Consider the following 25,930-nt stretch of genomic DNA (forward strand, 5'->3'; position numbering starts at 1 on the left):
TTGATCTTGGAATTTTTGTTTTGGTTTTGGTATTTTTTTTTTTTTTTACTGTTTAATCTTCTTGGGGAGCTGCTGTGTTTTAAAGGGGGTCAGATGAATAAATAAATAAATAAATGATCCCATCTCCACATGCATATGCTGTAATTCTGAGGTGGCAACATGTTCTCTGGTTTATATTTCTAGTTTAGCCAACTAATTTTAAAAGGTGACTTTCTCCCCTGTTTAATAATCGTTGTGTTGAGCTTTCCTTTGCGCTGCTAATGATGAAATTCCCTGCTTTATAGTGCTGAGACATCCTTTAAGTAACTTGACTAACAAACACAAGAGGAAAGAAGAAACAAAACACCACCAACCCTTTCTAACTTCAGGTATAGGTGTTTCAAGTTGGAGGGGGGGAGGAATAAGGGAGTTTGATTGACGGTTTCTATAGAAACCGCGGATCCTCCGCCCCCAAAATGTGAAATGGCCAATGAGTGGGCTCGGCTGGGCCCACAGGCTGCTTGTACCATATAGTATGCAGCGAGCGGAGGAGTCACGTTGGGGGGAGCCGCGGAGAGGAGTGATCCGTTTACACTACTTTGCTAGAGCAGCTATCTTAATGGTTACTGCGTGGCCGGGAAGAAACCTGATCGGCTAGATCCAGCCGAAAGCAGGAGTGGACTTTGCGGCGAGAGAGAGAGAAAGGGGGGCGGGGGGGGGAACATGTCTTCTGCCTCCCCCACGGACAAGCTCCCGAGCGCGGTGGTGATCAAGCAAGAGAATGTGATGGAAATCCTCTCCGAAGCAGGCACGGTGCCCCAGGAAAGGGCAGCCCTCCACTCTGCACCACCGCCCCCGCCGGCTGCTGCCCCTTTCCCCATGGAGCAAGCAGGCTCCGCGGCTGCGGGGGAGGGAGCTGCGGATCAGATACGGCTCCACACTGAACTTTTGGCCAGGAATCACCATGCCGCCTCCGCCTCCTCCTCCTCTCCCTCCTCCTCCTCCTCCTCCCAGACCCCCCTGGCTTTCTCCCCGGATCATGTAGCCTGTGTCTGCGAGGCGCTGCAGCAAGGTGGGAACCTGGACCGCCTGGCCAGGTTCCTCTGGTCTTTGCCCCAGAGCGATCTGCTACGTGGCAACGAGAGCCTGATGAAAGCCCGGGCGCTGGTGGCTTTCCACCAGGGCATCTACCCGGAGCTCTACAGCATCCTGGAGGGCCACAGCTTCGACTCCTCCAACCACCCGCTGCTGCAGGAGCTGTGGTACAAGGCTCGCTACACCGAGGCGGAGCGAGCCCGGGGCAGACCCCTGGGGGCGGTGGACAAGTACCGGCTGCGGAGGAAGTTCCCCCTGCCCCGGACCATCTGGGACGGCGAGGAGACGGTGTACTGCTTCAAGGAGAAGTCCCGCAACGCGCTGAAGGAGCTCTACAAGCAGAACCGGTACCCGTCGCCGGCCGAGAAGCGGAACCTGGCCAAGATCACCGGGCTCTCCCTCACCCAGGTCAGCAACTGGTTCAAGAACCGGCGGCAGCGGGACCGCAACCCCTCCGAGACCCAGTCCAAGAGGTGAGCGCCAACTTTCCTGGCTCGCCCGCCCCGGGCTCTTTCTTCCCGTGCAAACATGGCGCTTACCTTCAGCAGCCTGCTCCTGCACGCACCCCCCCCCCCCCCCCCAGGCCGGCCGGCCGGCCCGCGGACTGGGCACCGGGCCGGAGCTCAGGTCTCCTCCTCCTCCCCCGCCAGCTTTCGCTTTCTCCCCGGAGCCACACAGCCCCTGCACTCCCCGCACCCCAGGCTCTGTGTGTGTGTGAGAGTGAAGCGGGCGATCGCAGGGAAGTTTCCTGCAACCAACTCGGGGCAGGTCTGCGACTTTCCCCCAACTCACAGGCAACGTGTGATCGCGGCTGAGAAGTTGCTAAGTGCCCCCCCCCCCGCCCCTCAAAATCACAGCTCCTCTCTCCTGTGCACACAGCCGCACGGGCAGCAGACGCTGCGCCCGGCTGAGCTCTGTGCCATGCTTGGGGGAGTCGGGTAGCTCTTTATTTGACAGAGTTAATCATTTGCGGAGTTTTTAAAGTCGCGGGGGCGGGGGCGTCTTGTCGCCGCTGCTCTGTTTTGAAATCTGATTCTGAGCGGGTTCGGATCGGGTGTCACTGCGATCCGAGCGGGGAGCACGGGCGCTTAGCTCCCACCGGGCCTGATCCAAAGCCGGGTGAAGTCAGTGGGGAGATTCCCACGGGCCTCCTTCGAGTGGGTCTCCTGGAGCTGGTTGGGGCTTAGTCGATAGACTGTTGGGGATGGGGGGAGCTCTGCACACACACACCCCAGTCAGCTGGTTTTTCCCACGTTCTTCACCCTTTACGTGTGTCCCTGCAATTTTGACTCAACAACAGGATCCCCAGCTCTGTGTCTGTGCCCAGTAAGCCCGGCTCTGGGGCAGGGGACCCAGGCACAGCCCTGGCTCCATACACGTTGCTCCTTTGTGGGCTAAGGAGACATGGGGGCTGGGAGTGGGGCCGCTAGGGGGAATTCCACCGCCTTCAGCCGGCCAGGTGGAGGTGACCTCCCTGCATACAAGCCACATTCCAGCCCCCTTCCTTCCTTTCCAAAGGCTGTGGGCAGAAAAAGGCCTCAAGGCATTTCTCAACCAAGGGCGCGATTGTGCTGATCCAGGCCTCTTCTCCCCCCACCCCCCGCCCCTTTTTCGGGATACATCAAAGGGACAAATGGCTGTGGAGAGAGACAGAGCAACCAACAACAACAAAAACGAAGAAAGAAAGAAAAATGCACTCAAGAGCAGACAAGTCAGTAAAAGCCAAGCCCTGGGTGGCTCAGAAACAGAGGGAACCTGTGTACTGGGGTCTTGGCAGGACAAGGAGGGATTTAGATGGCACACAGCACATTTAACACCCCAACCCCTAAGGCTTGTGGGGAGGTTGTTGGGATCTTCCCTTGGTGAAAACTTCTGGGCGTGTTCCATGGAGGTTTTGATCACCAAATCCTTTCCAATATTAATTGGCCCCCTGCACAAAAGAGAGAGGAAAGAGGCACCCTTCTTTTTCATTTCCAAGCACCTGGAGGCAGAGTTGGGCTGGAGCCCTCTCTGGATCTACCTCCATGAGTCACTCTCTCTCAGACTGTTAGGTTCGGTCTCAACTAATAAATCAAAGCAGTGCTGCTTTTAAAGGCTGGTGGCAGTCTGGGTAATCCCATTCTTCAGAGATAAAAATTAACCAAATACCAGGATGTTTGATCATGCTATATGCAACCACAATAGATTCTCCCTCACCACCCCCTGGGAAGTCTGGAATATTTTCTTTGTCTCTTTTGTAAATTAAGGTTCCCGTGGGTCACTTTCCTCTCTTGGGAAAGGAGAAATTGGAACAGAATGGAGCCTTCATGATAGATCTAGACGTTCAAGAAATGCATCCGGGTGTGAGGTATTTGGGGGTGGTCACGGTCTCCCCTTTAGAATATCAGTGAGTCCAGTGAGCTTGGCTTTATTTAACAGGAGACAGTAGATACTTTCAGGGTTTAACAGTGCTCACTGGGACCCTGGTTTACCTCTTACAGCTGCCACAAGGCACAGTATAACTTACCAAATGGCTGCTCTTGGGCTTGCTGCATTTCACACATGCACACATCATTCCACAGGGCAATTTAGCAGGCGAAGAGATGGCCCTGAGGCAGTTCCCTTTGATTATTTTGGGTAGATGACCACAGAGAGAAAATATACTTACAGGTCTACAATCCAGTCTGTAAAGTTTCACACTACTCATGATAGGCTTTACTTTTTTTTTTTTAAACCTTTACTGTCTCTTAAATGGACTTAAGGCTTGCTTTAAAAACCAAATGCAAACAGTAAGCATAGCTGGATATTGTTTTATGGCCTGTGATAGCCATAGTGACCCCTTCTGAACTTAAAACCTATGAATAATGTCATTGTAATGAAATATCGTATTTCCATCTTTCCCCATAGTGAGTCAGATGGCAACCCTAGCACAGAAGACGAATCCAGTAAGGGACAGGAGGATTTATCTCCACATCCACTCCCCAGCTCGTCCGATGGAGCTACCAGCCTAAGCCTTCCCAATCACATGGAGCCAGTGTACATGCAGCAGCTTGGAAACACAAAAATATCTTTAAGTTCTTCTGGTGTTTTGCTGAATGGAAACCTAGTTCCTGCCAGTACTTCTTCTGTCTTTATTAATGGGAGCTCTTTTCTTCAGGGACCCAATGGAGTAATCCTCAATGGTCTTAACATGGGGACTTCACAGACAGTAACTTTAAATCCACCCAAAACAACTTCAAGTGCTGTGAGCAATGGAGTGTCAATCACAGACATATTAGTGTCTTCTTCTGAAGATGTCAAGGACTTCAAAATCCTCCAGGCTTCTGTGTCTAACACTGCAGCAGCACCAACACCATACAGCCCCAGTAATGTACCTGTCTCATTTCCAGGGTTAATACCAAGCACTGAGGTGAAAAGGGAAAGCATACAAACTGTTGCTTCTCAAGATGGAGGGTCTGTAGTTACTTTTACTGCTCCTGTCCAAATAAACCAGTATGGCATTGTCCAGATCCCTAATTCAGGAACAAATGGCCAGTTGCTTAATGGAAGCATCGGGTTTTCTCCTCTGCAGCTGCCTCCTGTTTCTGTGGCAGCTTCACAAGGTAAAAGTTTTGTTTGCTAAAGTAAAGACCTTTTTGGGGGGGAAATGGAATACATTTCATCTTTAATAGTGTGTAATATTTGTGCAGTGGTGTATGGTTACAGCGTCCTGGCAGCTGCAATGTGCAGTACATGAAATCATACATTACAACATCTCCCTGTAACAATCAGTTCCCTCGATTTTCAAAGATCAAGTTATGTGGGGTATGAACTTTTTTTTCTAATGCAGCAAAAAGGAAGGTCTGGTATTTGACTGTCTTTTTTTAAATACCATTCTAGGAATCCTTCCGTATTAATCTTCACAATTCCAGAAATGTGTTAAATCAATAAGTAAAAAAAGAAAAGATTATTGATTAATACTGTCTTAAAACTAGCCCAGCAGCTATCAGAGAAAGTATGTACTGTTTTTTAACCAAAGCATTTTGTAAAAGTAAGTTAAAGCCACTAAATTTACAGGCACAACAAGACTGATCAATTGTGCTTGTTAATCTGTCTATCCTATAATTAAGAACAACTAATCTAAAGAGAAATCATAGAAGTATGTGATTCCTTGTAGATATAAAATGTTAAGATGCTTTGGGTAAAGGTAACAGCCCTAGGGAAATGTATGTTACCGTGGATTAACATACCAACTATATGAACTCCTTTCAAAAGATTATTTTAGAGGTTGCCTTAACATTTATTAGGGATTGATTTTTCTGGATAGTAAGGGAGAAAATCTGTGTAAAGCAAATCTAGTTCTGGATCATTATTTTGATGTGGGTAAAGTAAAGTAAATACAAAGCTGAACTATTCTATAATTTATTAATCTTCAGCATCTTGCTGTTAGGAAAATGTTTAAACCAAATATGAATCTCTTTGTAATAGCAAGGACCATGAATAATATAACAACAATCAAATTGTACTGCGTTTTAGCTTGTTTGCGGTGTATGTGTGTAAGGAGTTAATTATTTTTCCAGTAAAGAGGAATGTAATGAAGGATGGACACTCAGGATGGAAACTATAAATCAGCACTGATATTATTCTGAACTGTGCGACGCACTGTCATTGGAAGTTATTGGACAAATAGCTTAGTGAGATAAAAAAAATTAGATATTTTATTTGAATACCATCTGAAATGACAAGGGCCATTAGTGTACATGTTCCAAGGCATAGGCTGACAGCCAGCAAAGGTGAGGAAGAAATTTCTCTCCCTGAAAGAGTGTTGGACAGCCTTAAGAAGCTGTGTAAACCTTTATCTGGAACAGTCAGCATTTTCCCACATTAGAGAGAGGACACCTGACTAGGCAGAGTCTGATGAATCCCCAGTGGGGATTCTAGGGTAGAGAAAAATCAGAAATCTCCATGTTTACTGTTTAGCTGTTTTTAAATTGTGAGACTAGTGGTTAACTGGTTTTGTATTCATGGTGAAATACATTCCATGCTATCTTAAGCAAGCTGCTATAATTTATTTATATCTTATTCCTACATAACTTTCAATTTCCTTCCTTCATTTTTCTAGTGTATTCATTGGGCAGAAATAATTATGGTAACCAAAAAAAAGTCTCTAGGAGCATCTTGAAAATATTAGCTAATGAAAACTAAGGGGGAGGTAAAGAGTCCGCATTTTAAACACTCCCTAAATAGCTATGTGCTGTACATGTTATAAAACAGGTATCTACAAAACCAATTACAGCCCCTTACAAGTATCATTCTAATAGTTTCCGGAAAGAGATGGAGAATTGGAGATGTCAAAAGGTGGAAACAGCTCTGAGAGCCAATTTATCTTGTCCATAGAGACACGCTACAATAATGACTCTTACTGGACTTGCTGTATAACCAACTTTGGGTCCAATTCTGCTCATTGAGTAGCTCCGAACTCTCACAAGAAGTCCTATGGATTTTAATGGGAGAATCCAGCTTGAGTAATTTACTATTCAACATGAGTAAAAGTGGCAGGACTGCGCTCTTAGAAATGTATTCAAAGGATCAGTGTTGATAGACAAAATAAGACACTTTTGAATACTAAATTGGCAAAAAGAAAACCTGGTGAAAGGTATTATTTGAACATGTCTCTGCAGGGTTACACTCTTAGCTTTTAGCTCAGTAGTCACTTACTTCATGAGATTTTTTTATAATTTTCCATGTGTAATTTTAGTCTGTCATTGAGCTGTCTTTACTTAGAAGCTTTTTATGTTTCTATTCTTTGATGGAAATCTAGTGCTAGCTACTAAGGAAGGCCAAATCGTGTTCATTTTAATCACACGGGTATGGACTATTTGGCCACTCAATGAGAGCTTGAAAGGTGTTAACGTACCAGAAACTTTTTTCTCAATTCAGAAGTAAGTTGTATATTCAAGAGCTTTCATTCATTCATACCTAATGTTCTCTAAAATACTCCAAAGAATATTGCTTCTATGTTGCCTATAGTTCTAGCTTAAATTTCCTAAAACCGAGGAGACCAAAGCGTATACTAGAATAACTTGCATTATTACACAACTTCCCATCAACTATAATCTATACTTTCTTTTTTTCCTAGGTAACATTTCAATAAATCCAAGTACATCAGATGGGGGGACTTTTACAAGTGATTCTTCGACAGTGCAGCAAGGAAAGGTTTTCTTTAGCCCTCTTGCTCCCAGTGCAGTGGTGTATACAGTTCCCAATTCAGGTCAGGCAATAGGATCTGTTAAACAAGAAGGATTGGAAAGAAGCCTTGTGTTTTCTCAGTTAATGCCCATCAGTCAGAATGCACAACTAAATGTAAACGTATCTTCTGAAAATGTAGCTGGTGGAGGCCTCCAGTCCATGGCTTCCTCCTTAGTAAATGTAACTCCCTCACATAATTTTTCCCTAGCTCCACCTTCTCTTTTAAATGCTGCAGAACTGAACTCTGGTATCTCAGAGAGTCAGTCTATGTCAGCATCTGTAACGAATACATCTACTGTGATATCAGTCAGCAACAGTAACTATGCAACTCTTCAGAACTGTTCCCTCATTACCAGTCAAGATCTCATGTCAATGTCTACAGCACAGCCTGCGCTCGGGGAAATAGTTTCTGCAACTGGAGACCATGTCAGTCATCCATCTGCACAAATTCATCTGGATTTTGTCAGAGAGCACAGGTTAGTTCTGCAGTCAGCACCTGATGTCAAGGAGAATTTCTTATCCAATTCTGAGAGTAAGTCAACCAGCAACTTAATGATGCTGGACCCAAAATCCAAATATGTTATGAGTAATATGGTTGACACGGTCTGTGAAGAACTGGAAACGGACAAAAAAGAGCTTGCCAAACTCCAGACAGTTCAGATGGATGAAGATATGCAAGATTTTTAACTTTTTCTTGCGTTTGGTTTCAGTAGATAAGTCTCCTCATGAGGCCTTAAAAAGCATCACGTTTTTTCTCATTTAAAGAAAATGCTAATACAATTCAAAACAGAAGAACATTTGAGTAATCTGCATTAAAGTACATGGGAATCTACAATAATGGAATTAGGTTGCCACATTTTGTTTGCATGCAATATGCTCTTTTAACCAGACTAAGGGAGGCAGGTTAAAAGAAATACAAGCTAAACAACCAAGGAGATGTGCGTTGCTCTGGTCTACTAATATAACCCTAATAGTTTGACTAGAATCTTCATGCCACAACAGAATTTCATAATTAAGTATACACTCCTAATATTAGCTAGGAAAATGAAATATCTTTATAAAAAGGTAGAAACAATGCAGTCTTTGTTGTTTACTTCTAGTCCATGGGCATTGAACAGATTTTAAGGAAATAGACGATACCTCACAAGCTACTTTCATGGTGTTTGAGGTTAAGAAACTAAACACAATTGCAAATAATATTGTTGCTGTTTTTTCCAGCAGACTTCTGTTCATCCCAAAAATCTTGCTTCAAACTTGTGCAGATTTCTAAATGTTATGACTAGCATTTTGCCAGTTCAGTGGAGAAGGGCGGCGGGGGGCACATTTGAAACTCTAATTATGCAACTCTAAAGCTTTCACTCCAGTATGAATGTAAATATTATTTCAGTTATTATAAAGGAGACTTTTTTATTAGTACAATGGATTTTATTTATGGTTTACGTTGGTCTCTTTCACTTTAGATACAGTGCATTGAAATGTTTTCTGACTGTTTAATTTATTTTTATCGTTTGAACAGGAAGTAAACAGTTATTTTCAACAAGGTTTTACTTTTTTGTAGGATTTTCAAGTGATGAGTTTTATCAATAGACTGTAAAAGAACAATGTTAATCACACTGAAGCTAGAAAATGAACTCCCACTATTGCAAGACTGGGACATTTTTCTCTCCCATCTTTGTGTTTGGGGTTTTTTTTTGTTATGTTTTGTTTACTTAGTAATTTTCAAATTAGTTAAATGTATTTTTACAGAATTCCACGTGCCTTTCTTCCTAGTGGCCTTATATCCTTGTTACTAAAGCACAGTGGCAAGAGGAATGAAAACACTTGTGTGCAATTATCCATCCTCAGGGCCAGATTCTGCCAGCCTTACTCTTGTGAGTAGCTCCACTGAAGTCAATGTGTCTACTTTCCTGAGTAAGACAAGTTGGTCTCTGGGTCATTTTGGGTGAAATTTGTCATTTGTGTGGAGGGCCAGAGTTTGGCCCTCTGCACCATTTAAGCCCTGCAGAGGGGGGTCCACAGAGGTACAGTGGGCAGAGCAACCATGAAGAAAAGCCTCACATAGGCCAGTATGGACAGCTATGATGGGCTAGGCCAGGGAAGGTGGTTCTACATTTACAAGGTTCCACTGGCCCCAAAACCCCATGCAACTGGTGTGGAGGGGTTGTAGCTGCTGTTCCATCACAGAGGCCCTGATTCACAAATGCCCACAAAAACATGTATTTATGTGCCCTTCCTAAACAAAGGGATGCTTTCTTCAACAGGGCCATAGGCTGCAACAGGAACCCCTAATGGTTTGAGGGAGATGTGGAGCGGCGGTATTTGCTGGCTCTGAGTTGGGGAAAGATTTCAGCTCCCTACCCCTCTGCACTCCACTCAGAACACTCAGGCTCCATATGAATGGAGCAGATTTCACCATTTGTCTATAGGATTTTTTTTTAACATGAAAAAGCACAACCTTAAGCTTTAATAATATTAATAATGCAGATCTATGAAGAACTACTCGCTGTTGATTTTTTTTTTAACTCTAATGTGAATATAAACAGTACTTAAAGCATGAATTAATCCTCCTAAAAGGCCTGGTCCAAAGTCCATTGAAATCAGTAGAAATGCTTTCAGAGTCTTCAATGGACTTTCAGTCAGGCCTGACATGAACTGATGTAGAACATCTTTTGTAAAAAAGACAAAAACAATGTAAAGGAAAGCAAATTGAGATAATGTCAGTTCTGTCGAGGAGCATCCCTGTCTCATCCTGTCTTGATAGCTAACTCGGTCTATCTAAATTTTTTAAAGGAAGGGCTTTTTCCATGTGCTGTGTGACACTAGGATAGCCTCACTGTTGTTTTGCACTATATTGCATACAATTTATTCTTGTAAGTAACAGCATGGAACCTCTAAGCTGAGCAGAGAATCGTTCCATTCAACACTGCAGCTGAAGTCTGAGGGAAGGGGCAGGAAGGAAGTATATGTTTTGTAAAAAGAGGTCATTGAGGCTTTCCAAAGTATATGGAGAAAAGAAAGCAACTAGCCATTTGGCTACCTCCCTGACTTGCATAAATGTTGTTAAAAGCAAGCCATTTAAAACGTTTATTATTATTAAAAACAAAACTTGGAGCCACCAACTGCCCTGAGTCTGCATGCATGCCTCCCACTGACATGAGGTGTGGTTTGACTTCAGGATGGGAAGCTAGGGACTTAAGAGTTCCAGTCTTTGCTCTGTTTCAGAGTAGTAGCCGTGTTAGTCTGTATTGGCAAAAAGAAAAGGAGGACTTGTGGCACCTTAGAGACTAACCAATTTATTTGAGCATAAGCTTTCATGAGCTATAGCTCACTTTGCTGTAGCTCACGAAAGCTTATGCTCAAATAAATTTGTTAGTCTTTGCTCTGACACTGTTTCTCTCTGTAGTATCTGAGCACCTCGCATGCACCATCTATGGCCTGGGACAAGTCACACAATCCCCCTGCCTCAGTTTCTCCATCCATAAAATGAGGATAACAATAATAATTATCCACTTTGCAAGAATCTTGCGAGAATTAATTTGTTATTGTTTGAAGAGTAGAAACACCATATGTTATTGTGTATTATTATTACATGAATGGAAATTGTATGCATGGATTGAAAGCTGTGTGTGGCTCTAGAAATGTTCTGAGCCTCATGTTTTGTTCTGCAAAGCTCAAACTGTCTTTAGGGGGAAGTTTGTGAATATTTCAGATAACTTTCTCAGCTGTTAAAACAATCAGATATTATAATAGAATTGCTATGCTGTTCTGCCAGCACACATGCTGCTGGTAACTTTTCTGTTTGTATTAATTATGTTACTGAGGTTCTGAATTACTTGGCTATGCCGTGTGGTTGACATGAAAACGGTATTTGTGATAACAGTGGTGCATATCTCAGAATGTCTGGTACTTTTAACAAGAGTATTGCCCGTTCTACACAATGTAGGGACAGCAGGGGGTGCAAAAATGTACATAAAGCAATGGATCAGGACAGAGCCAGATAAGTCTATTCTAGTCTTCCAGAAAGCAAGTAATTTATTTTCTCTTTACCCCTCTGCCCCTTCAAAAATAAGTGTCATTCCCTCTATATGATCTAATATAACCTCACGTTTTCTGCAGGTACATATGAACAATGCAAAGTGTCATTGCCCAGAACAGTGTTTTTATAGCGGCTATTTAAATAGTATTTTTACTCCTACGGTAAAATAAGGTCAGTTTATTATAATGTGGTCCTTGCATAACTGCCCAGACAAGCAGACCATCTCCTTTCTTTACACAGTACACATAGACCTTTACAATACTTAGGGCCAGATCTTCAACTGCTGTAAATAGGCAAAGTCCCCTAAGCAGCTTTGAAAATCTCAGCTTTAGTCTTTACTGTGATGTTCTCTTGTTTAAATGGAAGACATATTTATATTTCGCTCAAGCATAAAATACCCTTCTTTTCCCCTCATCCAATTAATGTGGATGGGTATAAAGAATCGTGTAAACTTTTTGAAGTATGTATGCTATACTTTTTGACTTGTAAAGTGAAAGGCAGCTTGGCATCACACCATGGCCATCTACAGGTAGTAAAGTGCACAGTGACCTAAAGAAAAGGAGTACTTGTGGCACCTTAGAGACTAACAAATTTATTTGAGCATAAGCTTTCGTGAGCTACAGCTCACTTCATCGGAGCTAAGTCCCCTGGAAATTGTATGGGAAATTTGCCAAATTCTGCTAAATCTTTGACCTGGATTCTATAGAAATGTTTGGGAAATCTGCTGAAAGCTTAGTAAGCAAATTCCCTCAAAATGTAAAGTTTTTGAACAAATTTATTATTTTTCTTAATTTCACCCTGATGTTGCTGAGAACTTTTAGAAGGCTCATCTATGTAGCAGAGCATCCAGTCAGTTGCCTCGTTAAATCTTGCAATCTTATTCCTGTGAAGTGTCCTTTCAACTGAATCCAACCACACTGAATAAGCATGTTCATGGACACAGTTAGGCCACATCCTCAGCTGCTGTAAATCAGCAGAACTTCACTGATGTCAATGGAACTATGTCAGTGTACACTGACTCAGTCTGTGGCCCATTCGTTTCATGGAGTTATACCAGGTATGAATTTGGCCCAATATAAAGTGAAATAACTAACATGGTTGATCTATTCAGAGTGTTGTAATTAGATTTCCAAGTTAACACAGTATTGAAATTAATGGGGCAGTTTATACTTCTTAGAGTTATTGTTTCACCATGTCTGTGAACTAAGGAAGACAGAATTCCATTGATTCACATTAAGAAAATTGTTTTCCCAATCAGAAGGGCTAGAACCATTTTTTTTTTAAATGACCGCTTAAATTTTGCAGTGAGCATTGGGAATACCCCAAATCCATGGAGAGGCAATAAGGGCTAGGTTCTGTCCTCAAGCCCTATAAAACCCTATTGATAGCAGAGACATTACAGAGGGCAGAATTTGCCCAAATTTGTGTGGAATGCTTGGAAAAGTCCCTGTGCATAGCTTTCCAGTGCCTGTGTACCTTTCATGACAAAAGTACAAGATGTATCCCTTCTGCTTCATATGAAACAAGTGTATGGAACTCCAATAGGCATGTGTCATAGAGTCTTCATGATCAATAAATATCTTAAGTCATTAAAATATTAATAATTTTGAAATTCTGGAAACAAAATAGTGAAATTTTACAAGAAAGGAGACCCGAAGTCTTCCTATATCTCTTAGAAATCCTATCTTGAAGATATTTTATATCTAACTTGTACATTTCATATAATTTAAAACTACCTTCTTACATTTCTACAGTCAAGGAGCATGTGAATCTTTTGGCTTTCAGGATTCACATTTAAAGGGTATCCATTCTTTTGCTGCATGTACTGTTTGTCCAGAACTAACCAGTTATTTCTGTAATCAATATGGGTTTATTGTGCCTTACAACAAAGATGAAATCTTTACAGAATGTATGCATTAGAGTAGAGAATAACCAGAAGTCTTTATTGCACCATTAGGTGATAGAGCACAAAGCCTATCATCCAATGTTTTTGTGCTTATGACCCAACCAAAGAGATCTAAGGTATGTATGTTTGTTGTACTGTAATAGGGGTTTGTGCCTGGACAGTTAAGTGTTTTATTTGTATTCTGAGATGATGTGAACTTATTTTTCTAAACACTATACTGAATAAACTTTATATTTATACACATCTTGTGCTGCAAACAACTCTATCTATATTTTACATCTGAATGCAGAACTTCCGTTAGAAATATAATCTGAACTAGATATATATTTGTAAAGATTTATTCTAAAGGTAATGGCAATAGAAAAGATGTATATTCACTATAGGCCTGCTTCAAACTCCACTGAAGTGAATATCGTCTTTCTGTTGACTCAATCAGTTTTGTAGCAGGCCCTAACTTCGCTTTTAAAATATCAAATTAAAAAGTATCATGTCTGCTATTTCATACTGAACCATGCCATTCAAAATCCATGTATATTACTGAATTTATAGGAAAGTTAAACAGATACAACATCAAAACAGGCTTCTGATTACTAACAGTATTCACAGTTCGCTCATTTTTCATCCAGGTATTTTCTAAGCTCTCACACACAGCTTGTGTATTTTGTAAAGGTAGGTTGACTTAATCCCAATTTAAACTGAACTATTTAAAAATTGTGCAAGTCACTGAACATCTGTTTTGCTAGATTTGAGAACAGACAGATCTTTGCACCACCTTAGTACTGAAGTATTTCATTGGTACTGAATTATTTTCATGTCCTTCACCAAGTTTTAGGGTTACGCACAGTTGCTGTTTTTGGTCCCAAAACAAATTTAATATCAGTAAATTCAGCTATAAGACTCATGTATATGTGGCATAGGAGATTGTTTTCCACAGTGAACATCAAGTTGCATGAAATATAGCTTGTATGTAGCCATGCAAGCACATAAAAAAACATCCCTTAACATGTTCAAACCTGGGGTATGTCATGTGATGTAAGTTGAGGTTTGACTCCCATTTAAAACTTTCACACGGGTTTTCATGTTCAGAGACAACTTTGTCACTTTTGAACTACAGTTCACTAGACTTTTACTTTTGTTTTCTTTTAGTCATTGTGATGGCCGTCGCTCAGGACTGGTTGGTAGGGAGGGGAGTGCTGCCTAGTGGATAGGGCTTAAGCTGGTGACATGTAGGGAGTTTGTTGGTAGAGGAGCCAGGGCCCCTCTCACTTCACTAGGCTCCAACCCAGGGCCCTTTGAGGGTGATCAGAGCTCTGTCAACTGTGGAGGCTTAAGGCAGCCCTCCCTGGGTCACTTCTGACCATCTCCCCCAAGATCATCATCTGTAGTAAGGCAGTGTGAGGGTAACTACCCCCTCCTGGGGTATGGCCCAACCTCCTGGACTAGCTCAGTCCAAGGCTTTTCCCTGCTGGGGTAGTCCAAATAAAAATAAAGGGGATCAATCCAGTCCAAAGTTCACAGGAGGGCAATGCTTATCTGCAGCAGGCCCTCCCTTCCCTCAGGGACGGGCCTTTAGGCAGTTGGTTTGGGAGAGATTCTGCCTTCCCTCAGCTCATCTCCCTGGAGCTGTGGCAACGGATCTGTTCTCCTTCCTGGTCTGCCCCCAAATGAGCTGCTCTTCTGTCTTTTAGCTCCTTCTCAAGTTGGTACATTTGCTCCAGATGTGGCCATGCAGGGCTGGTTGAGGTCAGAGTAGTTCCTTAACCCCTTGTTGCTCAGTGTGGGGTTTGTATACCTCATCACATTCACCTCAGAGTTGCTCTACTTTGTACAAGTTCCCAACAGTCCCTAAGGACTGTTCCATCATCAGTCTGAATCATCATCCATGAGCTGTAGCTCACGAAAGCTTATGCTCAAATAAATTGGTTAGTCTCTAAGGTGCCACAAGTCCTCCTTTTCTTTTTGGGGATTTAGAGACACTACATCCATGCCTCTCTCCGCAACCATATCCCTTTGCCAGGAGCCTGGATGGGAGCCACTCTAATAATTCTGCACCACCCAAGGCTTTCCTCATGCAGGGGAATCCTCAGAGGGCAGGATTTGCTGGAGCAAAGCAGCTAGAACACAGACCAGAATCAGAGAATATCAGAGTTGGAAGGGACCTCAGGAGATCATCTTGTCCAACCCCCTTCTCAAAGCAGGACCAATCCTCAATTTTTGCCCCAGATCCCTAAATGGCCCCCTCAAGGATTGAACTCACAACCCTGGGTTTAGCAGGCCAATGCTCAAAACACTGAGCTATCCCTCCCTCCCCACCAGGATCTGGTCTACTGTATGCAGTTGCCTCCAGCAACAGGGCCACACGCAATATTAGGATTTGCTTCTGGTGTGTAATTCTAATGCTTCAGAAGTTTGTTCTTTTTTGGAAAACTCAAATCATTGTGTTTAATGCAGCTGATTTTTAAATCTCAGTCACTTGATTCATTTAAGCCATCAAAAAAGACCATCCACTCTGAAAGCACATGGCAGGCTGTTTGCTTGTCAGACTTTATCAAAGTCATTCTGCTATACAGAAGCGGGAGAATGATCTGAAATCATTGGCTGCATTATTAGGAGGGAGAAGTGTCTGTGTACCTGGGAGCAGAATGTGACCCAGCACTGGCCTCCATTTCTGCTTTTATAGCTTGCGGTTTGGTTTCTATATTTCATTTAAAGGAATCAAACTGAGAGTCTAAAAACAGCAACAGTAAATGCACAATTAAGGCCTGATTTTTCAGATTTTGGAGCATCTCCAGCTTCCACTGACTTCAGTTGGAGTGGCAGGTACTCAGCACTTGTGAAAAATCAGGCCCATAATGTCTTGATCATTGTAATTACACTTCATAGGCCAAATCCTCACTCCAGCACCTTCTACAGAACTGCGTAACCTGCACAGGCTCTGCAGCTGCTGAAGCTAATGCAGATCCTGAAGAGAAACATCCCTAAGGAACATGAGACACACTCACGTGGCTGCCCAGTTCTCCTTCCCAGAAGCAGAGTTCATGACCCCATTGCCCACATCACTTCACTGTGCCTCAGCTTTCCTGCCTGTAAAATAGAGAGAATATGTTCCTACTTCCCAAGCCTGTTGTGATGCTTAATTCATTAAGGCTTGTTCTGCTTCCAGATGGCAGCTCCATTCCAGTTGAACTCAGAGCAGGAACCAGAAGCTAAAAGCCACCTTTGGATATTGGGGTCAACTGGGGATGGGAATAGTCTCCTATAAACTGATGTAGCCCAAGGCTACTCCAACATATGCCCTGCTCCAACAGCCTGGACCATCAGGTTGGCTTGGAACCATCAGGGAATCACTCTTACCCCAGGGGTATTCCCCAGCCAAGGATTTATTGGCTTTGCAGCCCCTATACTCCAGCAGAGGTGGAGTGCAGAGGCTGCAGGGAAACCCCAAAGTAGAACCTCTGTTGCTTACACGAATGGCAGAGTTGTAGCTAGACAGCTGCCCAGGCAGATGGGGTGTAAACTGTAGCACATTTCTATTACTACAGGCCTGTGGTGAGGGGTTCCATTTCATTCTAGGAGAGAAAACAGCACAAGTCCCTAGTTGTTTATTCTCTGGCAGCATGTGAGCACATGGAGAAAAGGGGGCATAACGTTCAGGAGGGTGAGCAAGTTACTCCCACAGGCCAGCCCCTTTTACACTGGACACCTTGGAGGGTGGAGGGAGAACCACACGCTGCCAGTGCGGTACTCGAGCCAGCTGGAGTAAAGCAGCCTGTCAGGGCCTCCAGTGTCCCTGCTGTAGCTAACCTGCTGGTGGGGATACTTGGTGGGAGATGACATTTGCTCCCAGTCCAGCAGGAAGACCAACTAGAAGACGAGCCCAGTGTGGGAGGTCAGGGCCTCCTGCCCTGCAGTTTTTGGCCCAGTGGGCATACTAAGCCATTAAGAGGCTCCATCTCCCCACAGTACCAGTTCAGGGGTGAATGTTCTTATTCCCAGGGCAGGATACAAGTGCATTTTAATGGAGGGCTCCCCAGATATTTCATATACGTACACTCATGGCATGTCAAGTATCTGTATTTAGGCTATTATACCAACCTGACTCTGCAGTACCTGAGTATCTGTTGAGAATTTGGTCCTAGGTGTCCAGTCGATGCATCAACTCAGACATGAATCTACATTTTGTTTTTAATTGAAAAAGATCCATAGAAATAGGAATTTAACTACCAAAATACATACTTAAGCAACTCAAAACCCGTAAGAGCCAGAAAATTCAGCACTGAGGCTAACAATCCAGACTGACACACCTGTGAAAAAATCTCCTGCACTGGGGCCAGCTTCAATAAACATAGCACCTAGTTTGTGTGCTCCAGAAGCTGGTGCGAGCCTGTGATTGTACAGAGAGAAAGATGAAACATCCAGAAGCTGCACACAGCTCAGGGAAACTGAACGGAGTAGGAGTGAATCTGCTGGTTAATCAGGATACATAGTCATGTAAGACATTCATTCCTAACGCTGCGGCGTCTCACAAAGAAAGACCTGATTTGAAAAGTTTTGGGCCAAACAATAGCTGCTGTTGTTGCAGCAAAAGTACTTTAAAACGCACTAACTGGAAATACTATAGAATGTTAAATTCAGCCATTTTCCTAGTCTTCTTTATGGCTGCAAATTGCCATACAATTAGTAATATTATAGTGGTGCTTTAAGGCCCCAACTGAGATCAGGCCACATTGCGCTAGGAGCTGTCCACACTTCATAAAAGACAGTCCCTCCTCTGAGGAGCTTACGATAAAATACACAAGGCAGACAAAGGGTGGGAGGGAAAACCAAAGCACAGGGAGGGAAAGTGACTTGCTCAAGGTCACACAAGAAATCAGTGGTAGAGCTGGCATGAGAATCCAGCTCTCATGCCCAGCCAAGTGCCTTATCCCCCGGACCACAGTGCCTATCAATGAACAAAGTATCATCAGATTCAGCTCAGGGGCTAGTCCCAGCAAAAGCAATAGGAGTTCTGCCCACCTTTACACCGAAGCGGAGTTTGTGTCATATATATATTAAGGGCCAGATTCTGATCTCACCTACACTGGTGTAAATGTGGAGCCAAACAATTTAAAGTAATGAAATTGCTCTGGACTGTGATAATAGACTGTGATCCTACAAACGCGTATGGACAAGGGTATTTTAAACACATATAACCAATCCCAATGGCAGGTACTATCTATATAGCGGCAGTATGACAGGGACTGCAACCTCTGCAGCCACGCCCACTCCTGTGCCTGCGGGTGGTCCATTGACACGCAGGAGCAGGGAGTTGAGTGAAGTAGTCTGCATCATGTGTAGGGCTGGCAGAGATCACAACCCCTCACCCCCAGGACCAAAGGGAGAACCAGATTGCAACTAGAAGCAACTCCCTAGAGGGGCTCTTACATGGGTGAAGTTATCTGGAGAGTCATCCCAGTCAATCAGAAACATTGGACTCTGCCTCCTACAGCGGGAGGGACTGAAGAACCTATCACTACTGAGTGTATGGAACCATTTCCCCTACCCAGAATGAAAATCTCCAGGGGAGACCAATTTCTCAATTTTAGACCATTTTATCTTCTTTTTTTTTTTTTCAGGTACCATTTTTCATTTTATTTCTAAAAATACCTTCCAGATAACCACATTAATTCATTTGCACTAATCTGTTCTTGCTACATCCAGAATTGCCAACTCCAAGTGTTCAAAAATCAGAGGTGTGGCCCCAAAAAATCATGAAATTGGTTTAAAAATTATGAGATTTTAAAAAAATAATACATTTTGGATTTTTTTTATATGTCTTTTGGTTTCTGAGTCTTTAGGGCATGCTTGGGTCATGTTTTCAGGCTATTCTGAAACCAAGACAACTAGAAACTTTTTTAAAATTTAAATTGAGTCTCACCTAATTATATGCCTACAGGAGCTGGGGCTTTCAGAAAAACACCAAATATAGTGAGATTCATGATAAAATTATGAGAGTTGGCAACACATCCCTCAGGGTTAAAGTACAGGTCTGGGAGTCAGGTGATCTGGGTTCTGTCCGCAGCTCTCCAATAATTTTATGAATGGGATTATATTATGGGGTTACCTGTGATAACGAGACTGGAATCAGTGACTCGGGAGGTCCCTTCCAAATCTCTGTCCTGTGTATTTTCATAAACTTCCTGTGTGACTGAGGCAAGCCACTTCCTGGTAACCTCACTGAACTTTGGTTTCCCTCAGCTATAAAATGGTGATATTAGTGCTTGCTTACTTCAGAGGGGTGTGGAGAGCATTCCTTAATGCTTTTAAAGTGACACAAGCTCCTCAGATAGAAGGTGCTATAGAAATATGTGGTGATATTATTACCTCTGGCAATCTACACTTTATACGTCAATATGAGAGGCTGACCCTACAATCCCTCACACAAATGAATAGCCCTTGCTCATATGAGTTGTCCCACTGTGACTAAAGGTTATTCATATGAGTAAGGGTTTCTCTTGTAAGCTAAACTGTGAAGATTCAGACCTTCAGTGGGGAACATTTTAATTGAAACTGAGCATTTCCAAATGTTGTAGCAAGTTTCCACGTGTTACAGAATAACAGACATATCAACTGAAAGCAACCTGTCTAAGTAGTTTCCCTTTCAGACTGCTAACATTTTCAGACATTCGGAGAAGCTATTTCAGGTTGTATCTGTTCACATGAGTCCTGTCTTTGCTTTGCACAAAAAGGTCAATAACAAGAAAGCATGTTTCTTCTTTCATAGATTTCAAAGCTAGAAGGCTTAGATTATCTGTTCTGACCTCCCTGCATAGCACAAGCCATAGAATTTCACCCCGCTATTTCTGTATTGAGCCCAATAATTTATGTTTGGCCAAAGCACATCTTTCAGAAAGACATCTAATCTTGATCTGAAGAACTTCATGAGATGGAGAATCAACCACTTCCCTTGGTAATCTGATACAATGGTTAATTACCTTCACTGTAAAAAAATATGTGCCTTATTTCTTTGGCCAATAGATATATTACTTCCTGAGGCAGTGCAGGATAGGTGCCTTCTTGGTAAATGTATCCTTACATGATTGGGGAAAGATATAAAAATATACAAATGACTTTTAAAGAAAAGGAGACGGTAATGCTAATTTTATTGCTCACAGGTGGTTTTTAACCTTTGGGACATACATTATGATATGACATTTTCAGTCAACATAAAAGAAAGGTACAAACAGTATTAAGGAACATAGTATCATCTCTATGCATGGGTGTAGTGCATGTAAATCCCTGTGCATGGATATGATGTCATGCCCCTTAGTCATCTTCAGATTTCACCTCTGTTACTGATACAGCTCAAAAATGGTAATGTGGCTCCCATGCCCCAACAGTTCCCAGCCACTTCCTGGTTCAGGAACAGCCCTCCCTTACCTGGTCTGGGGAAAGGGAAGTGCATTGGGGAGGAGGCTGACAGGAGTTGTAGTCCTATGCTTTGCAGATCCAGCACAACTCTTTCAAAAACATTAATAATAGGTCATAAATCTGCCCAATGACTACAAAGTAACAAAAGCATGGATAACACCGAGGATCATCGATTAAAAGGAAGAACATGGTGATCATCAGCTCTCCCCTTAAAAAGAAAATAATAATAAATAAAGCCACACTACTGAAAAAACACCTCCCGGTAGGAAGAAATGAAACATATGGAGTGAGATGAATTTATGAACCCATCCCCCTACCCAGAAGGAACATTTCTGGAAAATTGAGACAAATTCTCTCATCTCCACTTGGGGGGAATGCGCCATACATTCAGAAAAGACAGGATTTTTGTAGTAGTACCCCCTCCTCCATGTCACTATCAACTGTTGGGTGCGCTAAGTGTGAGATATAGCTTGCAGAACCTGCTTGCGGAAGTTTGCTTTGCCCGACTGAAGTCTTCTAATCTTAAAGAATTCTGTGAATGCATGCAGGGACACCCAAGATTGCTGATCCACAAAACCGCTTATATAGTGCACTGCACCTGTTAGCCTGTGAACTTGCCATTGCCTTCTTGAAATGGGCTTTAATCTTCAATGGAGGAATTTTCCCCTTGGCTTTACATGCCTTGGAAAATCCCCCCTAATATATCTTGCTGTAGAGGACCTGGATACTTTCTGTCCCCTATTAGGATGAACAAAAGCAGAGGTTTTACTGAAGGGTTTTGTTCTTTTTATATAGATCTTAATTGCCCTCTGGCATATAAGGTGTGCCACACCCTTTCTTTCAGACAGGCTGGATTTGAGTAAAAAGAGTAGAGCAAAATCTCATGGGAATTGACGGAAGAAGGAAATTGTCTTCGGGATAAAGGAAGGTTCTGTCTGTAGTACCACCCTTTCATGATGGGGGGTGGGGAAGAACAATTCTGAGGGAGGACAGAGAGAGCTCCCTACTCTGATAACCTTTGAGCAGGTGTTAGAGGCACTAGAAAGATGACCTTAATTGACAGGGAATAGTGACAGTTTGAACTCGGGTTGAAAAGTGGAAATGAGAATGTATTTAATATTATGAAAAGATGCCATAGAGCTACCCTATGAATAGGAGGTGGTCTGATTACAGTGATAGCTTTGAGGAATTTTTTGACATGTGGGTGATGGGGTCAGGGAGGTAGACCTATGGCTACCAGAATTGAGGATCTAACTGACACCTTAGTTCTGAGTGTGTTGTGCTGTAGCCCCAGAGACAGGTCTGCTTATAAGAATTCTAGGAGCAATTTGACTGAAGGCAGTCCTGATGTGCTCCAGGAATCAAATCTTCTCCATATTATTGGTGGAAAACTTTCTGTACTACAGCAGGATTGAGAACACATCACTGGAATATCCTAGGGATTTTTTTAAGTAGGACCTCTCAATAACCAGGCAGTCAGGTTCAGAGACACCAGGCTGCAATGGAACAGGTCCTGTGATGGTAGATCCAGAGCGGATCATGATATTACCGGTGGAGCCACAGACATCTCCATGAGGCCTGAAAACCTGTGTGGTGTGATCAGCATCATTGCAGCCTGTTGTCTCAATATCCATTAGATTGTGTGTGTTATCAGCGAGAAAAGAGGAAACACATAAAGCAGAGCCCTTGGCCATACCTGGGAGAAGGGGTGCATTCTCCTGCCCTGATGATCTCTCCTACTGGCATAGAAGTTGTTCATCTTGATACTGGAGCTGGATGCACTGAGAGGCCACATTGGTTTTCTGAAAATCTGGACTATGCGATCAAACTTCCTCTGATGGAGGCACCATTCTCCCAGCCCGGGTTTTTGTGGCTGAGCCAATCTGCCATGACATTCAATTTTCCTTTGATATGTATGGCTCGCTCTGAATGTTTCTCTTAGCCCAGCTGATGAAGGTTGTGGCTTCAGATTGTAACGAGCACACTAAAATAGCCTCTGTGAAAGTAGACCAGGAGCCTCTTCTAAAGTGACTGCCTGTGGCAGGTGAGCTTCCAGCTCCAAAATGGCTGCCCTGACCCCACTGTGAAGGGAATAGGGGGCAGGGGCATGAAACTGATTTCTCTGTGCTGCCAAATGGGGGGAGGGATTCCTGAGCACAGCACAAAGCAGGGGTTGGGGGGCCCCTTGACAAGACATGTATCTGTCTGTCACAATGCTTTGACTGGTGATGTGGAGGAAGGAAGGTGACTAGGGCCCCAGAGGTTTACACTGCACTGGATTTGCTGGCTGGAGCTTCTGAGGTCTCCGTGGTTCACCCTCCAGAGGTGGGACATCCGGCGATGGGACCTGGTCCGTGTCAGTGGCTGCAGATTAAGCCCTTGGTGTCCTGGACACTTTGTTCAGCTCCTGAGGTCTCTGCAGTTCACCTTAGCTGGGACACCCAGCATTGGGGCCTGGTCTGCATCAGTAGCTGTAGATTGAGCCCCAGGTATCCCCAAATAGCTTTTCTGGACCTCTTATTTGTCCACAGCCAATGCCACACTGTCCAGGTGGGGCAGGCCGGCAGTCTGTTTTCTAATCACGAAACCACCAAGGTTGGAGGAGCAAAAGGAACACTTTTCCGCTTCAGAATATTTGGTCAAGGGTGCTGAGCACACAGAAAGACCCTGCTCTTTCCCTTCTTTTTCACTTTTTTTGTCCATTACCAGGGCTAATTTTGGGGGAGAGCTTGGGGAAAAAGTCTCTGCAATTGCCTGGAGCTTTGTGGCCCTCAAAAAGCCAGCAACCCTGCACTAAAAGGTGAAAAAAAAAAAAGGATCTAGAAAAAAGGGAAAAGAATCAGGGTATAGACAATCTGCAAAGACAGCTGCATCTTTGGAGACAGAGAAAATTCTGGAGGGGCTCTCCCATGGGAGGAGTTATCTGGAGAGTCAGCCCAGCTAAACAAAAACATCTGACTCTGTCTCCTACAGGGTGTGGGACTGAAGAACTCATCACTGCTGAATTTATGGAACTATGCCCCAAACTGAGAATATCAGAGCTGCCTTTGGACACCCAGTTCCCATTCATTTTAAATTAGGCTTTTATACTAATTTACTAGTTAATTTTTAATTTTCCCCTCTATATTTCTGTACAATGAAACAACTGTTCCATGTCTTGCTGCCTTAAAAAAAATGGATCAAAGATTTTAATATCTTCTTTAAAACAAAAAATTTTAGTGCCAGATATTCAAAAAAGTTCATTTCCTATTTAAGCACCCAAATAAATTGGACGGATTTTCAGAAATGTTCAGCATCTGGCAGCTCCCACTGACAACAGTAATGGAAGCTGCTGGTGCTGAGTCCTTTTGGGCCCTGATTCAGCAAGGTACCTAAGCACATGCCTTATTTTAAGCATGTGAGCTGATTGCGAAACAGAGGGGACACCTTGAAGATACAGCCTTTAAGGCCCTTTAATCCAATAGAATAACAGTAAGAAGTTCTTGTATAATGATTGGGTAAATTCACTCTGATCTCACAATCCTGCTACTCAGTGAGGTGTTTATAGGGCAGTGTGACGGGTGTGCATACCCCGCACTAGCTAAGACGGGGTTAACCCACATTATGGACAGCAGAAGTCCTGCCCTTCAGATGCTGCAGCAGTATAAAGGGAGGAAGCCCTCATCATTCAGGGCTGGATGATGGAGGAGAAGGACCTGTGCTGGAAGTGCCTGCTGAGGACTGGCTATGGCCCCTGCTGGTGGAGATCATAGGTCCCAAGAGTCAGCTTGGACCCCTGCAACCAACGGAGCCCCAGGAAGTGACTGGTGCTGCGGAGCCTGGAGACCCCGAAGCCTCATGGACTGCTGCACCAGAGACAATGGTAGGAAGTGACCCAGGGAGGGTGATGGAGTAGTATCTCCCACTCAGGTAAGCTCAGCATGTTTTGGTGGGATTCCCCGCTGAGCCAGTGATGGACCACTCCGCCACTGCCAGGACGCTGGGTCGGGGCCCCATGGAGTCAGGTGGGCCCAGACCCCCCCCATCTGGGCCACCAGCCACCCTTGTGGGTGGCCCCTCAGCTGCTGGCTACTAGGCCACACTGTCTTGTATCGAAGGGCCGCGCTATTGATTCTGGCTACTAGGGCACGCTGTCGTGTATCAAAAGCTACGCTATTGATTCTGGCCTCTAGGTCACGCTGCCCTGGGTACCAGAACCATTAACTTTTCGCTGGTCCTTAGACCCTGGGATGCTGAGGTCAGAGATGGACAAGCAGACTTAATGGTGTTGTCTGCATACCCCCTGGTGCTCCCGTTTTGAGCTGGGGTGTGCATACATTGCCACAGGCAGTACAAAATAGATGCAAAATACAGCAAATGGGTGCATGGGGGAGTTAGTGTAAAGAGGAGAAAATGTTGTTGTATGGATAATACCCTTCCACAAACCACATTAAAGTGGCCAAATGGCTCCAAATCACCTGTATTGTATGTATTTAGCTGAGTTTGCTCTGATATTGCACTCTGCAACCAGCCCCCAAAGGGCAGCCAGAGACTAGTGTCAAGGACCCTTGGGGAAGGGAGGAAAGGGAATGGAGACATGAGAGAAGGAGAAATGGGTAGAGTAGCCATAACCATACCTATACTGGCTACAAGCTTAGTCCCTGATCCCACAAAGGCACATAAGTATGTGTTTTCCTAGATTAGGGCCTTAGAAATTAAAAGAACTTGTATTTTGTGATCAGATATTCTTATTTGTTGCCATGTAACAATGCTGCAATAATAATAGTTGAGCTAGTCAACATTTTTTTGAATTTTGAAATTTTGGCCAAAAAATCCCTCAAGTTAAATGAAAGAGTAGAATGAAGGAGGTCAGAGAAGCCTGTGACTTTTTCTCCTGCTTTTGATCAACTACAGCGCTGGTTGAAATATTATATGTCCCTTATTTTCTGGGTCTGGCTCAGATGTAACGCCAGAGGGTGAAAATATCACAAGAATAGCTGATGACTGCCACATTGGGCCAAAACTCAGCTCACTACAACATCCATGCTTCACTTCCCTATCTGTAAAATGGGGATAAATAGCATTTCCCTAGCTCACAGGGAGTCTTACGGATAAACACAATAAAGACCATGATATGTTCAAATACCATGGTAAGGGGACCAGATAAATACCAATGGATAGATTAGATTAGATTTTATAAGATTTCAGCACTGCTGAACTCAAGTCCTAGCATTGTTCATTCTCAAACTTGGACTCTAAATCTAACCCAGATCCAGAGTGCTGAGCAGCAGTACCTTGTGATCAGTTGTACTTGTAAG

At 43.5% G+C, this 25,930-nt stretch overlaps 1 protein-coding gene across 1 annotated transcript; it reads left to right on the forward strand.

The window, feature by feature from the left end:
- Positions 1-536: 536 nt before the first annotated feature.
- Positions 537-13,464, forward strand: SIX4 (SIX homeobox 4). Its single transcript, XM_048855190.2, has 3 exons — positions 537-1,547; positions 3,961-4,655; positions 7,172-13,464. The coding sequence occupies exons 1-3, from the start codon at positions 703-705 to the stop codon at positions 7,966-7,968; spliced, it is 2,337 nt and encodes a 778-aa protein (XP_048711147.2). The 5' UTR covers positions 537-702; the 3' UTR covers positions 7,969-13,464.
- Positions 13,465-25,930: the final 12,466 nt, after the last annotated feature.

Source organism: Caretta caretta, chromosome 6 (genome assembly GCF_965140235.1).
Source record: "Caretta caretta isolate rCarCar2 chromosome 6, rCarCar1.hap1, whole genome shotgun sequence".
NCBI classification, from domain to species: Eukaryota; Metazoa; Chordata; order Testudines; family Cheloniidae; genus Caretta; species Caretta caretta.

Bases quoted from the DNA above. Each gene is read 5' to 3' on its own strand.
- SIX4 (XM_048855190.2), top strand. From the start codon at position 703: ATGTCTTCTGCCTCCCCCACGGACAAGCTCCCGAGCGCGGTGGTGATC. The intron at 1,548-3,960 runs GTGAGCGCCAAC...CTTTCCCCATAG, and splicing joins TCCGAGACCCAGTCCAAGAG to TGAGTCAGATGGCAACCCTA. The intron at 4,656-7,171 runs GTAAAAGTTTTG...TTTTTTTCCTAG, and splicing joins TTCTGTGGCAGCTTCACAAG to GTAACATTTCAATAAATCCA.